The 16,383-nt window shown below is 54.5% G+C and overlaps 1 protein-coding gene across 1 annotated transcript; it reads left to right on the forward strand.

The window, feature by feature from the left end:
- The first annotated feature begins 461 nt into the window (after nt 1-461).
- Nucleotides 462-10,575, forward strand: SP7 (Sp7 transcription factor). Its single transcript, XM_010373923.2, has 3 exons — nt 462-671; nt 1,127-1,194; nt 7,710-10,575. The coding sequence occupies exons 2-3, from the start codon at nt 1,174-1,176 to the stop codon at nt 8,982-8,984; spliced, it is 1,296 nt and encodes a 431-aa protein (XP_010372225.1). The 5' UTR covers nt 462-671; nt 1,127-1,173; the 3' UTR covers nt 8,985-10,575.
- The last annotated feature ends 5,808 nt before the right edge of the window (nt 10,576-16,383 follow it).

Below are 16,383 nucleotides of genomic sequence, written 5' to 3' on the forward strand. Positions count from 1 at the left end.
CCTCCACCTCAGAACCTTTCATCCCTCTTCACACAACATACACAAACACACACACATGCACACACACACGGGCACGTACACACACACAGGGGCACGTACACACTGCTGTCCTGATCTAGAGGCAGGTGGGTGACTGGGGAAGCAAGCCTCTGCATGGTCAGCTGGGGCGGGTATGGTACGTGTGCCTCTAGTGTGTCACTGTGTGCATTTGTGTGTGTCCGTCTGTGTTCATTCATGATAGTGGCTGTACCCATGTGAGTGGTACTGTGTGTACGTGTGCATGCATCACCCCTGTGTTCGGCCATGAGTGTGTATGTCAGTGCGTTCCAGTCTCTGTGTGTGAGTGTCGTCCCCAACCCCCCATCCCCCCCCTGGATCTCTAATTAGTGGTTTGGGGTTTGTTCCTTTTCCCTCCTGTTCCTTTCCTCAGCAGCGGCGGGCAGCAGCAGCCTAGGCAGCAGCAGTAGCAGAAGCAGCAGCCGCCGAGCAGCAGCAAGGACTCTGGAGTCAGAGTAGAACTGTAGGACCGGAGCCTGAGTGGGAACAGGAGTGGAGCTGGCCTGGGAGACAGCGGATCCCTTCCAGCACCCTCAGGCCGCCCGTTTCCTGCACTCTCCCTGCCAGACCTCCAGAGAGGAGAGACTCGGGACAGCCAGCCCCAGGTTCCCCAGGTACATGACACTGGGGAGCTCTGGGAGGGGTGCCCACAGATGCCTATGGGACTGCTGCCATGTGTAGGACACCGGGGTCCACCATCCCTTTAACCTCTCCCCTCAGCAGCCCCCGCGAGGAAGCCCTGACAACTTGCCCGTGTTGCTCTCCCCTCTTCCTGCTTCCCACCCCTTCCATGGGCGCCCCTTTTTCTCCTCTCCCTCCCTGATCCCTTCTTTGGGGAGCTCAGCAAATGGAGCAGGAAATTTGGACCCTCTGCCTCCCTCTCTCACCCTCCTCATTGGATCCGGAGCCTTCTCCACTGGGAAAGCTGTAATTAGAGGGTGGATCCCTACAGACAGAGAGCAGCCCCCCACCCCCCACCCCCCACCCCAGTCCCTTCTAACTTTAGATCTCTTCTCTCCCATTCTCCCATTCTCCCTCCCTCTCCCTTCTCTCTCTCTCCCCGGCTCAGCTCTCTCCATCTGCCTGGCTCCTTGGGACCCGTTCCCCAGCCTCAGGATGGCGTCCTCCCTGCTTGAGGTAACTGTCCCCTCTTCTCCCCAGGAAACCAGCCACAACCTTAATGGTCCTAGTCCTTGCCCACCCACCTCCTCCAACTCACATAGATAGTAGCTCTGGTGCTTGTCAATTCCAGGGGTCCTTCTGATGCGGAGAGAGGAGTGGGGTCCAAGAAAGGGGAAGCAGAGGGCAGGAGAAAAGGGAGGGAAGAATAGGGCCAGGGTTCAGAGGGCAGTGAAAAGAGGGTGAGAGGGGATTAGGTCAGAAGACAGCATGGACCCCTACCTAAGGTCAGCTAAGCACACTGACTGTGAGGAGTGGAAAAGAGATGGAGAAAGGAGGGGGAGGGGGAGGGGGAGGGGGACGAGGGGTAGTGAGGAGAGAGAGGTAGGAAATACATAAGCTGGCAGCAGAGATAGAAGGCAGAGAGGACTGGCTGAGTGGGCACAGAGCAGCAACTGGGTATAGCTCATTAGGGGTCCTGTCTCCTGGGACTCGTAGCCCAGGCAGGATCTTGCCTGGTTGTGTGGGGAGGGGGCTGGGCCTGTGAGCTGGTGTGTGGAGGAGAGGAGGCAGGCTATGAGAGAAAGGAGGAGGCCAGCCTGTGCGTGTGGGGGGGCTGACCAGGGGAACTGAGCCCAGGCCTGAGAGGGAACCAAGGAGGAGGGACGGGGTCTGAGGCCGCTTGCCCGGCTCACAAATATTTAGCTTTCAGCCAAAGACAAACTCAGCTCTATTTTGGGAGTGGGAGGCTCCAGGGCGGACTGGGCCACTTCCCCTCCGGGCTGGGACCCCAGCATCCCTTGCCTCTGGCGCTGGGGACAAAGGGAATTGGGGTACTATCGGGGTCAGGGTTTGGCGTCTTGAGAAATTTCTGACTCTACCATGGCTTCTAGGAGACTCAAGGCACAGAGTTGGGAAGGGAGGGCTCACAGCCACTCAGGGCCAGACTCCTCCCTGCTTCTGGGTCTCTGACACTGTTTCTCTGTCACCATCTCTGTCCTGCTTTCTAGGTCTCTCTGCAGAAATTGAGGGCCAGAGGGCCCTCCCCGAAAGTCAGCCCCCTGCAGTAGCCTTGACTCTGCCCTATTCTTGGGTCCCACATCTCACTTCCCAGTGCCCTAGCTCAGACCCAGGGGTGCGGGGCCAAACAGGAAGCCGACTCACTCAACCTGTGGGAGAGGTGTGTGTATGAGAGATGGGGCAGGAGTCTTTTACCACCTGTGTTCATTGGCCTTAGTGTAATCGTTAGGGTGCAGTCGAGTGTGCTGAGGGCTCTGAGAGAGAGAGAGAGAGCGTGTATGTGTGTGTGTGTAAGTGGGGCCATCTGAGCGCTGTGAGTCCAAGTGATAAATGGTGCGTGCACAAGGCTGTGAGACAGTGAGTTTGTGGCTGAGTTTGGGGGAATAGAATGCAAGCCAACCAGATGGACACCATGTCCCTTGTCACACTCTGTATCCAGCCAGGGGTCTACCCGCAGATGCAATGGGTGCAGACTGTTGTCCTGCCGCCTCCCCAACAGACTCTATTTTGAGCCATTGTTGAAACACTGTGGTCTTGAGGAATAAGATGCATGGAAATCCTGGGTCCACCCAGGGCAGGGACAGTGTCAGTGGGCGTGGGCATCATGCCAGTGTTGCCAACGTGGCGCTGGTGCCTTGGGAGGGACTGGCCCAGAGGCCTGCTGGAAAGACATGGGATTGGGATAGTGCATGGCGAAAGGAGAGTGTCCTGGAAGCTAGGCTTTCATGTCCCCTCATTCCTGTGAGCTAGAGATGCCTGCAACACAAAGGCACACCAGTCCCTCCTATCCCTCGACCACCTGCACCTAGTTTTTGGGCACCAGGGCCCTTAACTTCCTCCCCACCTCCCCAGGAACCCCTCTGCCTGGTATGGGTGGGCTCTCTGGCAGTGGGAAGAACGTGGGGTTCAGAGAGGGAAGCAGCTGCTGCTTGATGAGGGGCTCACCTCGGCCAAGTGAGATGCAGGGAACAGGGAGGGGGAAGAAATGGTTGGGGGCCTAGGTGGGAAAGGAGAATTGGGAAGCTGGGAGAACGAAGAAACTTGGGAGAAGGCTGAGAAAGTTGAGAACTGGAAAATGGGAACCTAAGGCCAGTCAGCCCTGAGATGTCTGGTGAGCATTTCCACTGGGAGGCCAGGCTGGGCACAGCACCATGAGCTGCCTGGGAGGAGGGGTCCCCCTCCCCTGCTCCACATCTGGGTGGGAGAGTTGGGACAGCTCCTATCTTGTTCTTTTTCCAAACACTCCCACTTCAATACTTTAATTCTGTTTGTTTTGTTTTAAGGGTGGTGGGGTGGAGGTCGGGAGGGAACAACTTGAAGGTGGGACTGCTGGGCCCTGGAAAGGGAACACATTTGATCAGGTATGGGAACACATACTTAAAACTCTTAACCAGGACTCTTTCCCTGAGTTCTCAGGAGAGAACAATCAGCAGGAGAAGGAAACTGAGGCTGTGGTGAAACTTAGCCACGTGCTCAGCCCGTAGCTCCCCCATCACTGGGGTCTGGTTCCTTGCTCCCCCTTCCCTGCCTTCAAGGGCCCTCTGGGCCTCCACTCCCCAGGGCTGGGGTCTCCTGTTGGCCTGGGGCTGGCTGCCTTCTTTCACCGCTCCTTCCCTCCCCACAGCTGGGTGGGGTCCCTGGGCTTGGCTGAGGCCCCTGTGGCCGCAGTGTGAGGGCTGGGTGGGGGACGGCGTCGGCGTTTTTAAAAATAAACCGACCGCAGGGAAACCATCGGAGCCGGGCTGGGCAGAGGGAGAGGGGGCGGTCAGGGGGGAGAAGAAGGGAGGAGTGGCCTGGTCTGGGGGTTTTCTGGGGCCCAGCACCATGGTGGTTTTCTCTTAGGTAGGAAGGCTGCCTTCTTCCTTCTCCTCCCCTTTTCTTTTTTCCGCACCTTTCTTTTCGTCTCTGTTTTTCTTTGCTTTTCTAGCCCAGTCTCTTTTCCATCATCTCTCCTTCTTAGTTTGTGTCTTTTTACCTTTCTGCTCTTTTAGGTCCCTGCCTATTTCTGCCTCTTTTTGTTGTTGTTGTTGTTGTTTTTGAGACAGGGTCTTGCTGTGTTGTCCAGGCTGGAGTGCAGTGGAGCAATCATAGCTCACTGCAGCCTCTAACTACTGAGCTCAAGTGATCTTCCCATCTCAGCCTCCTGACGAGCTGGGACTACAGGCATGCACCACCAAGCCCAGCTAATTTTAAAATCTGTTATACAGATGGGGTCTCACTATGTTGCCCAGGCTGGTCTCAAACTCCTGGCCTCAAGTAACCCTCCTCCACTTGACCTCCCAAAGTGCTGGAATTGTAGCTATTTCTGCCATTCAATGCCAGTTTTTCCTCTCAGGTCCTCCTTTCCCCATTGCTATGGGTCTTTTACCTCAATCACTCACCCTACGCAGGTTCTTTGTGCCCCATGTCTCTGGGTATCTGCATCTCTCCTTTGAACTCCATGTTTCTACCTCTTCTTTCTGCTAGGATTTGAGTCCTCCCCATCAGCTGCCTTGCCATAGCTCACCCACTGCTTGGAAGATCAGGGGTTCCTGGGAAACCCTGACTAGGAGGAACCGTGAGTGTTCACTGTGGTTAGACTGGAGAAAGCTTTTGGTGGCTCAGTTTGGGAGTCAACGGGACCTTAGAGAGAGGTAACTAGGCAGGAGGAGCAGCAGGTTTGCACTTGGGGAGCAGTGCAGGAGTGGGGACTGCACATACGCCTCATGGCAACCCTAGGGCCCCAGGCCCACCTCTCAGATTGGCATCATACACATACTACATGCTAAGAGCTACCAGGCAGGTGTGAGAACTCTGAATTCTTGAGTTATTTTCTCAGCTTTACTGGGAAAGGATCAGGCATATCAATTTGTGAAGAACCCAATCCTCAAAACATGTTCTTTTAGCCCTTTCATACTCATATAACTGTATAGGGGTAGATGTTGAGGGCATCTTTTTTGGTGGGATTCCCAGCAATGAATGAATGTCTATGCCAGCCAGCAATGCTGTAGGGCATTTCCTCCTTGGATGCCTCCCCCAGGGAGAGGTACCATGATTTCCTGAGAGGCGGAGATCTTGAGAGTGGTTTGGCATGGTAGCAGCAGCATGGTGGGCATTAAGAAGATACCTTTGCATTTCTTTTTTTTCTTTTTTCTTTTTTGACATGGAGTCTCGCTCTATAGCTCAGGCTGGAATGCAGTGGCGCCATCTCGGCTCACTGCAACCTCCATCTCCCAGCAATTCTCTGCCTCAGCCTCCTGAGTAGCTGGGATTACAGGCGCCCGCCACCACACCCGGCTGATTTTTTTTGTATTTTTAGTAGAGATGGGGTTTCACCATCTTGGCCAGGATAATTTTGAACTCCTGACCTCGTGATCCACCCACCTCGGCTTCCCAAAGTGCTGGGATTACAGGCATGAGCCACCGCGCCTGGCCAGAAGATACCCTTGCATTTCTAAAAGACTCCCATACACTACATCCGTGTCTTCCTTCATTCACAGTACTAGAAGGACTACATGTTAGGGGACACTGAGGCATGAAGCAGTGTGGCTGTGGGCCAGTGTCTTAGTCACCCCATTCCTTGCCTTGGAAGGGGATGATGACTTTGGGCTCTTCCTGCCCTCTCAAAGGGGTACCAGCTGGCACCACAAAGCAGGAGGTGCTGACTGCCTGCTTGAAAGGCATTCTTGTCTCAGCCACAGTTCGGGCTTGGCGGCAGCCCTGTTCCCTCTCAATGTCCCAGTGTCTCCACCATCACTTCCTCTTGCTCCCCAACTGAGTCCCTGCCAAGAGATTCCTTACCAGGGACATGAGGATTGGACCTCAGGGAGACCAGACCACTGCCTTAGTCAGGAGCTGAAGCAGCGACAGGAAATGGAATATGGGGTATGGGATGAAGCTGGGAAAATCTGGCATGGGAACAAATATAGTCCCCTAATACTTTGACCTTCTTCCTACACTGCTCTTCGAGCCTCATCTTTCCTCTCCAAGGCCCTGACCATGGCCTTGGTCTGCTCCAAACCTACTTCCAAGAGTCAGGATCCCCAATTCTCACTTCACCTAGCTGCTGTCTCTATCCTCAGTTCTCTGACAGCCTTTTTTTTTTTTTTTTTTTTTTTTTTGAGACGGAGTCTCGCTCGGTTGCCCGGGCTGGAGTGCAGTGGCCGGATCTCAGCTCACTGCAAGCTCCGCCTCCCGGGTTTATGCCATTCTCCTGCCTCAGCCTCCCGAGTAGCTGGGACTACAGGCGCCCGCCACCTCGCCCGGCTAGTTTTTTGTATTTTTTAGTAGAGACGGGGTTTCACCATGTTAGCCAAGATGGTCTCGATCTCCTGACCTGGTGATCCAGCCGTCTTGGCCTCCCAAAGTGCTGGGATTACAGGCTTGAGCCACCGCGCCCGGCTGTCTCACAGCCATTTTAAAAGAGCCCCTGGCATATGCCTGTAGTCCTAACTACTCTGGAGGCTAAGGGTGGGAGGATCGCTTGAGCCCAGAAAGAAGTTTGAGGTTACAGTGAGCTGTGATGGCGCCTTGGGAGACACAGTGGGACCCTGTCTCTAAAAATATTTTTTTGGCTGGGCGTGGCCACTCACGCCTGTAATCCCAACACTTTGGGAGGCTGAGGTCAGGAGTTTTGGATCACTTGAGGTCAGGCATTCAAGACCAGCCTGGCCAACATGGTGAAACCCCGTCTCTACTAAAAAATACAAAATAGCTCAATGTGGTGGCATGCAGCTGTAATCCCAGCTATGCGGGAGGCTGAGGCAGGAGAATTGCTTGAACCTGGGAGGTAAAGGTTGCAGTGAGCCGAGATTGGGCCACTGCACTCCAGTCTGGGTGACAGAACAAGACTGTCTCAAAAAATATTTTTTTTTTTTTTTTTTAAATGAAAAGGCTGGGCACAGTGGCTCATGCCTATCATCCCAGCACTTTGGGAGGCCGAGGTGGGTGGATCACCTGAGGTCAGGAGTTTGAGACCAGTCTGGTCAACGTGGCGAAACCCCGTTTCTACTAAAAATACAAAAAAAATTAGCCAGGTGTGGTGGCAGGCGCCTGTAATCCCAACTACTTGGGGATTACTGAGGCAGGGGAATCTCTTGAATCCGGGAGGCGGAGTTGCAGTGAGCTGAGGTCACACCATTGCATTCCAACCTGGGCGACAACAGCGAGACTCCATCTCACACACACACACACACAAAAACCAGAAACAAAATGAAAAAGAACCTCCTGTTCCTTGGAGGCCCCTAGTACACCCCTAGCAACTCCAGAATGAGCTCTGCTTCCTGCCTCCCAGGCTGGGATACTGAGCTGCAGTCTTGGGCCTCTGCTCTTCTTCCCACGACTCCATGTGAGTCTGCCCTGAGGTCCAGTTCTCACTGGCCAACCTCTTTTACCTGTAATTCTCCACCCTCTTCAACTCTTCCCTGACCCCTCTGTTCTGCTGTGGATGTCTCTAGGTCACAGACCTAAAGTGTTGCCCTTCATTCTGCACCTCTCCTCCCCTCTCCCTAAGCAGTGTGTCCCTCTTTCCACAGGAGGAAGTTCACTATGGCTCCAGTCCCCTGGCCATGCTGACGGCAGCGTGCAGCAAATTTGGTGGCTCCAGCCCTCTGCGGGACTCAACAACACTGGGCAAAGCAGGCACAAAGAAGCCGTACTCTGTGGGCAGTGACCTTTCAGCCTCCAAAACCATGGGGGATGCTTATCCAGCCCCCTTTTCAAGCACTAATGGGCTCCTCTCACCTGCAGGCAGTCCTCCAGCACCCACCTCAGGCTATGCCAATGACTACCCTCCCTTTTCCCACTCATTCCCTGGGCCCACGGGCACCCAGGAGCCTGGGCTACTAGTGCCCAAGGGGCACGGCTCTTCTGACTGTCTGCCCAGTGTCTACACCTCTCTGGACATGACACACCCCTATGGCTCCTGGTACAAGGCAGGCATCCATGCAGGCATTTCACCAGGCCCAGGCAATGCTCCTACTCCATGGTGGGACGTGCACCCTGGAGGCAACTGGCTAGGTGGTGGACAGGGCCAGGGTGATGGGCTGCAAGGGACACTGCCCACAGGTCCAGCTCAGCCTCCACTGAACCCCCAGCTGCCCACCTACCCATCCGACTTTACTCCTATTAATCCAGCCCCCTACCCAGCTCCCCACCTCTTGCAACCAGGGCCCCAGCATGTCTTGCCCCAAGATGTCTACAAACCCAAGGCAGTGGGAAATAGTGGGCAGCTGGAAGGGAGTGGTGGAGCCAAACCCCCACGGGGTGCAAGCACCGGGGGCAGTGGTGGATATGGGGGCAGTGGGGCAGGTCGCTCCTCCTGCGACTGCCCTAATTGCCAGGAGCTAGAGCGGCTGGGAGCAGCAGCGGCTGGGCTGCGGAAGAAGCCCATCCACAGCTGCCACATCCCTGGCTGCGGCAAGGTGTATGGCAAGGCTTCGCACCTGAAGGCCCACTTGCGCTGGCACACAGGCGAGAGGCCTTTCGTCTGCAACTGGCTCTTCTGTGGCAAGAGGTTCACTCGTTCGGATGAGCTGGAGCGTCACGTGCGCACTCACACCCGGGAAAAGAAGTTCACCTGCCTGCTCTGCTCCAAGCGCTTTACCCGAAGTGACCACCTGAGCAAACACCAGCGCACCCATGGAGAACCAGGCCCAGGTCCCCCTCCCAGTGGCCCCAAGGAGCTGGGGGAGGTCCGCAGCACGGGGGAAGAGGAGGCCAGTCAGACGCCCCGACCTTCCGCCTCGCCAGCAACCCCAGAGAAAGCCCCTGGAGGCAGCCCTGAGCAGAGCAACTTGCTGGAGATCTGAGCTGGGTGGAAGGTCTCCCACCCCAGGGCTGCCCTGCCAGTCTCTCTTGGCTCTCTAGACCACTGCTTGCCAATCACTCTCTTTGCCCCATGCATGCCATCCTTCAGGGCTCTCTCCCTCTTTCTCCCTCCTGGTCATTCTGGGCTTGGGTATCTCCTTGCATGCCTCCTCAGCTCACCTCCCTTCACCATGAGACTGGCTTTCTGCAAACTCTCATCTCAGGCCCTCCCCTTGTGCCTGATTTCCGCACTCCCGCTTCCTAGACTCTGGCCCTGCCACACCAACACACTTTCAGTTTGGGCTCCCAACACGATTTCTCCATCTCACTCCTTGAAATGTACCCTTTCTACTTCTCAAGCTTATTTACTGCTGTCCCTCAGCCTCTAGGCTTCAGTCTTCCCAACTTCTTACATCATTGCTTTCCGTTCTCCAGAACTTTTTTCCTTTTTACAAACACAATGATAATGATAATTTATTGCCCCCTGGTGGCCTCTTCATCAGGGACCATGGTTAGGGGGATTGGGGTTAGTGACCTGGCCAGAGGCAGGGTGCTAAGAGGGGGGCAGACCAGCAGGGATCTGATCCCAAAGATGGGGTGACCCCAGGGTCAGGGAGGCTGCCCCCAGGCCTGTATATTTAACCCCTATGTACCAGGAGTAATGAATAGTAATAATAATTCTATTTATGTAAGTTATGATGACGGGTCAGGTAGAGTGAGCTGGGGAGGGAAGTGGATCCATTTCTACTAAGGAAATTCTAGTCAAATGCATCTCTGTATAGACAAAATGTTAGTGGAGAAGATCTTGGCAATAGAATGTCTATCATCAGGATCTCAGTTGATGGGGTTTCTCTTATAATGAAGTCTCTACAAATTGGGTTAGCTAGATCTCTGCTAAAGAGTTGATGGGGTATCTCTTGATTAGGGGGATCCCTAACATCCCCAGCCCCAGCCAGAAGCTGTGAAACCTCAAGTCCTATGGAGGGGAGAAGTACTGGAATGTACCCCAGCTCCCTTGACCCCAGAGCAGGTTCTTCCACTGCCCCTCCCCTTAGACACCATGACCCCATCAGGTTAATCCCCTGTTGCCATGGTTATGGAGAGCTTGCAGCTGCCATCTTAGATGTGCTCTTTGGGGAAGCCCATCTAACAGGAGGACATTGGTTTGGAGGTGCACCTCCTGAAGAATCAGTGGGGAAGGCTTTCTCTGGGATCAGATTCAAATAAATCAAGTATTTTTTGAGTGCCTACTCTGTGCAAGGTACTGTGCTAGACGTGGTGCCTAGAAGCCCTGAGAAAGAACAACTTACAGAGCTAGGAAGACAGAGGCCCTCAAGCTGATCTGGGGGTGCATCCACACACCCCTACTCTGGGACTTCGGATGCTCCCATCTCCACCTCCAGTGACTTTTAAAGCCGCTTCGTGCCTTTCCTGTAACTTTGGATCCTCCTTTTCTGTCCCCTGCTGTCTCAAGGCCCCAAGTTAAAGGGTTAAAGCCGCTGGAGCTTGGGGAGAGAACATTGTGGAATGGAAGGGATCATGCCCTTTGTGGAGTCTTTTTTTTAATTTAATAAATAAAAGTTGAATTTGAAATTTTGTCCTGGTGAGAAAAGGAGAAGAGGAAGGGCGAAGCGAGGGCCAATGAGTTTTTTTCCTTAGCAAATTGGAGACTACTCATGGGTGAATATTCTATCGTGCACGTTTGCTTATTATGCTCGCGGCGAAATAGTTTATCCGCCGGGCGCGGTGGTTCACCCCTGTAATCCTAGCACTTCGGGAGGCTGAGAAGGGCGGATCACCTGAGGTCAGGAGTTCGAGACCATCCTGGCTAACATGGTGAAACCCCGTCTCTACTAAAAACACAAAAATCAGCCGGGCGTGGTGGCAGGTGCCTGTAATCCCAGCTGCTTGGGAGGCTGAGGCAGGAGAATCGCTGGAACCTGGGAGGCGGAGGTTGCAGTGAGCTGATATCGTGACACTGCACTCCAGCATGGGCGGCAGAGCGACTCCGTCTCAAAACAAAACACAAAACAAAATTGTTTCTCGGTCAAATCCTCCGGCGGTGTTGTTTTTGGGCGTGCAGTGCTTTCTGCAGAGTTGGGAAGACTCACTGGTTTCTACCCTGGCACTTTCTGGACTGCACCAACTGAGCCTGGTCAGGGCAGTGACGCGACCGAGCGCTGGCACCGCGGTTGCAGTGCGGACTACAGCGCGGCCCCAGTCGGGCGGTGGTGCGGCTCCCGGCGGGCAGACTGGGCCTGGCACGTAACCCGCCCCCTGCCCGGGGCCTGCAATCAGTCGTGCCCGCCACGGAGTTAGCCGAAGAACAAAAGCCACTCTGTGGCGGCCATCCCCGAGCTACAATAGGGCTTTGTGCGGCCCCCGCCCCCCAAGGCTCCCCCGCTGGGCTGAGGGGACTCACAGGCCACTCCCCCCAGCCTGGCCCCGACTCCCAGCTGCGACCCGCGTCGGACTGTCCACCTCGCAGGTCGCAAGAGGCGATACTCCGGGTGGGAGGGGGCCAGCGATCCTGGGCGGGCTCGGGTTACGAGCCCCCCCCCACCCCCTGACGCCACTCCCGCCCCCGCCCAGGTGGGAAATCTCCTGCCCTCTGGCGGGGCGCGCTGCTTCAAAGGCGCTTTGAAGAAATCCGAGTTCCGAAGACTTCTTTAGTGGGCTGGGGGCTGTGACTGAAGAGACACGGGAGACGGGGCTGGGGCGGAGGAAGGAAGGGGGGCGCCTTGGAGCTGGTCTGAGCGAGGCGGCGGCCTGGATGGAGTGGACCCCCGGGATCCCGCCCCAACCCCGCCGGACGGGCTCCTCCGGACCCCCCAGAGTCTGGCCCTCTCGCCTCCCGGTCCCCGCCTGTCCGGTGCCAGCTCCTGCCCGCCGCAGCCTCGCGGTCCTCCCCTCCCTAGCCCCTCGGCCCCTTTCATCTTCCCTAGACTCCGCTTGGGGTTTTGCTGGTTTCTGGGAGATAAAAACCGCTTCAAATAGGGCGGCGCGCTGCCAGGACAAACAGGGCCGGGCAGGCCATGTGCGCCTGGTTACCGGCCCCGGGTCGGGACGCCGGGCTCCAGCGGGCCCGGGAAGGGGTGGCGGGCGGAGCTCCAAGCACCCAGGCTCCGGCGATGACTCCCAAAGTGGGGGGCCCCTTTTAGAAGCGGCCTGCGCGCTGTCTCGGTTCCCGCCCAGGTCGTAGGGAGGGGCCGGCGGAGACCGCCCGCTAAGCGCTCCGAGCCCATGGGGTCACAGTCGCTGCGTCGCCGGGCCCGCCGCGCCCCCTGGTGAAGTTACTGGGTGAGCGCGGTAGGCCTGGACTTGGGCCTTTCTAGAACCCGCAAATTGTGAAAAGCGTTCCACAAATGTTAGATAAGCAGTATGGGGGAGGGGACAGTACTTGTGCCAGGCCAGGGCGGGGGCTGCGGGCGGAACAGCACTGTTCCTTCTCTCTGGTTCACCTTACAGGGTAAGATGCAGGCACCTAAACCGATCATTATAACCTGTTGGTTTCATCGAAGGATGCAAGATGCAGGCCGGAGTGATTTTTCCTAGGGGTATCTGGGTTTGGATGGTGTTACCAAGGTACAAACGGAAACTTTATCGTGGGTCTTCAGTGCTCTCCACTAATCTGTCACCTATTCCCTCTTTCCCTCAAACCTGCTCACTTCCCCTTCTCAGGGAGAGCTTTCCCAGCCAGGATCCCCAAACCATCCCTAGTGTATACCTTGTGCTCTTCAAGCTTTCTGTGACTTCCCAGGTGACGGTGAACTCATCTAGGAAACTAAATGGGGCTATGGGTAAAGGTTAGAGGAGGAGTCCCGCCGCCCCTAGTGTTAGTGGCCTGTAAAGGAAGCGCACAGCAGTAGGTGAGCTGAGCAAGCTGAGCTCCGCCTCCTGTCAGATCAGCGGCATTAGATTCTCATAGTAGCGCGAACCCTGTTGTGAACTGCGCACGTGAAGGACCTAGGTTGCTCGCTTTTGATGAGAATCCAACTAATGGCTGATGATCTCAGGTGTAACAGTTTCATCCCAAAACCATTCCCTCCCCCGCTCCCCATGGAAAAACTGTCTTCCACTAAACCTGGTGCTAAAAAGATTGGGGACCCCTAGGTTAGAGCCTTGCTACTTAAAATGTCGTCTGTGCAGTATCAGCTGGGGATTCTTTGGAAATATAGCCTCTGAGCTCCACCCTAAAAGATGCCCAGGAGATTCATATGTCCCTTAACAGTTGATAAGTACTAGATTAGAGGCGAGCCACTTGCCTTCTCAGGTGAAGTGCATTTTCAGGAGACTGTGGAGCCCTTTGTTTTCTGACCTGGGAATAACTCTCTTGGGGGAAATTTTTCAGGTGAAAAAGAAGGGCAGACACGGAATCCAGAATACTAGAACTAAATGCCCCCTAGATTATTCAATAAGACTGGTAGTTTTTGGGAGTGGGGACTGCCTTCTACTTCTTCAAATCACTTAACATTTGTTAATGAACTCTGACCAAGGTCACCTAGCTGATGGCACAGTTATAGCTATTAACCTCTGACATTTGTTTAGCACTTTAAAATTTATTAAATAGCTTCACTTCATTATTTTGTATGGAAAACAACCATATGAAATAATTAGGACATTGCAAATGAGAAAAGTGAGACTCAAAGAATTCAATGTTTCTTTCTCCTTCTCCCTTTTTTTTCCCCCTTTTTTTTGAGACGGAGTTTCACTCTTGTTGCTTAGGTTGGAGTGCAGTGGTGTGATTTCTGCTCACCGCAACCTCTGTCTTCCAGGTTCAAGCAGTTCTCCTGCTTCAGCTTCCCAAGTAGCTGGGATTTACAGGCATGCACCACAATGCCCCAGCTAGTTTTGTATTTTTAGTAGAGACAGGGTTTCTCCATGTTGGTCAGGCTGGTCTCGAACTCCCGACCTCAGGTGATCAGCCCACCTCAGCCTCCCAAAGTGCTGGGATTACAGGCGTGAGCCACTGCGCCTGGCTTTTTCTCCCTCCCTTTCTTTCTCTCTTGCTTGCTTGACAGGGTCTCGCTCTTTGCCCCAGGCTGGAGTGCAGTGGCGCAATCTTGGATCATTGTAGTCTCGATTCTCCCATCTCAGCCTTCTGAGTAGCTGGACTACAGACGCTTGACACCACCACACTGGCTAACTTTTGAATTTTTTGTAGATACAGGGTCTTGCTATGTTGCCCAAGCTGGTCTTGAACTCCTGGGCTCAAGAGATCAGCCTCGGCCAGGCCTGGTGGCTCAAGCCTGTAATCCCAGCACTTTGGGAGGCCGAGACGGGCAGATCACGAGGTCAGGAGATGGAGACCCTCCTGGCTAACACGGTGAAACCTCGTCTCTACTAAAAAAAAAAAATACAAAAAAAACTAGCTGGGCGAGGTGGCGGGCGCCTGTAGCCCCAGCTACTCGGGAGGCTGAGGCAGGAGAATGGCTTAAACCCGGGGGGCGGAGCTTGCAGTGAGCTGAGATCCGGCCACTGCACTCCAACCTGGGCGACAGAGCGAGACTGTCTCACAAAAAAAAAAAAAAAAAAAAAAAAGAGATAAGCCTCAGCCTCCCAAAGTGCTGGGATTACAGGTGTGAGCTACCATGCCCAGCCTCACTTTTATTCTTAAGTCAGAATAACTGGTTTGGGTGTACCTAGGTCCAATCTCTCTGTGACTCACTTTCCTCGTGGTGACAGAACAGCACCCACCTTATGGGGTTGTAAAGATTGTAAGAGCATTTATCATAACAAGTGCTCAGGAAATAGTTTTGTAGCTTGGCAAGGTGGCTCAGGCCTGTAATCCCAGCACTTTGGGAGGCCAAAGTGGGCGGATCACTTGAGGTCAGGAGTTTGAGACTAGCCTAGCCAACATGATAAAACCCTGTCTCTACTAAAAATACAAAATTAGCTGGGCGTAGTGGCACATGCCTGTAATCCCAGCTACTCCAGAGGTTAAGGGAGGAGAACTGCTTGAACCCAGGAGGCAGAGGTTGCCATAAGCTGAGATAGCGCCACTGCCTTCAGCCTGGGCAATAGAACGAGACCCTGTCTCAATAAAATAAAATAGGCCGGGCGCGTTGGCTCAAGCCTGTAATCCCAGCACTTTGGGAGGCCGAGGCGGGCGGATCACAAGGTCAGGAGGTCGAGACCATCCTGGCTAACACAGTGAAACCCCGTCTCCACTTAAAAAATACAAAAAATTAGCCGGGCGAGATGGCGGCGCCTGTAGTCCCAGCTACTCGGGAGGCTGAGGCAGGAGAATGGCGTGGACCCGGGAGGCGGAGCTTGCAGTGAGCTGAGATCCGGCCACTGCACTCCAGCCTGGGCGACAGAGCGAGACTCCGTCTCAAAAAAAAAAATAAAAAAATAAAATAAGCCGGGCGCGGTGGCTCAAGCCTGTAATCCCAGCACTTTGGGAGGCCGAGACGGGCGGATCACGAGGTCAGGAGATCGAGACCATCCTGGCTAACACGGTGAAACCCCCGTCTCTACTAAAAACTACAAAAAACTAGCCGGGCGAGGTAGCGGCGCCTGTAGTCCCAGCTACCCGGGAGGCTGAGGCAGGAGAATGGCGTGAACCCGGGAGGCGGAGCTTGCAGTGAGCTGAGATCCGGCCACAGCACTCCAGCCCGGGTGACAGAGCGAGACTCCGTCTCAAAAAAAAAAAAAAAAAAAAAAAAAAAAAAAAAAAATAAAATAAAATAAAATAAAATTAAAGTTTACTTTCTTTTTTTGTGAGACAAAGTTTTGCTTTTGTTGCCCAGGCTGGAGTGCAACACAGCCATCTCGGCACACTGCAACCCCCCGCTGCTGGGTTCAAGAGATTCTCATGCCTCAGCCTCCCGATTAGCTGGGATTACAGATGCCCGCCACCACGCCCGACTAATTTTTGTATTTTTAGTATAGATGGGGTTTTCAACATGGCCAGGCTGGTCTACGAACTCCAGACCTTCAGGTGATCCACCCACCTAGGCCTCCCAAAGTGCTGGGATTACAGGCGTGAGCCACCTCGCCTGGCAGGAAATGTTACTTTTCCACCTGTCCCCACCTCCCTTTCCAGGAGTCCGCCTAACCTTGTGGGTGCAGGACTGTTCCTCCTCTCTGAGGTTTTTCCCTCAACTTTCCAGCCAGCTGCCTGTGACATAGCCTGTATTTTCCTCTGGGTGATCCACAGGCCTGGGAGGGTTAATTTGGTACTTCCCTGAATGTGGGTTATTTCGGGCTTTCTAAGCATTAAAAGAGTGAGTGGGAAAAGGCGTTGGGGAATTCGGAGCTGGGAAAAACAGTAGTCGCCTGGAAAACAACAAAAAAACCCCCGCTCCAGCCTGGTAACCAACGATTGGCCCGAGGACGTGTCCGCGCTGCTCCCCCTCCGGCCGCCAGGGGGCGCAGGAGGACGCTTTGGCGGTCTGT

Source organism: Rhinopithecus roxellana, chromosome 10 (genome assembly GCF_007565055.1).
Source record: "Rhinopithecus roxellana isolate Shanxi Qingling chromosome 10, ASM756505v1, whole genome shotgun sequence".
NCBI lineage: Eukaryota > Metazoa > Chordata > Mammalia > Primates > Cercopithecidae > Rhinopithecus > Rhinopithecus roxellana.

What these genes read in the sequence shown, in the direction of transcription:
- SP7 (XM_010373923.2), top strand. Translation starts at nt 1,174, where the DNA reads ATGGCGTCCTCCCTGCTTGAG. An exon ending in TGGCGTCCTCCCTGCTTGAG is followed by an intron (nt 1,195 to 7,709) that starts GTAACTGTCCCC and finishes CTCTTTCCACAG; the next exon opens with GAGGAAGTTCACTATGGCTC.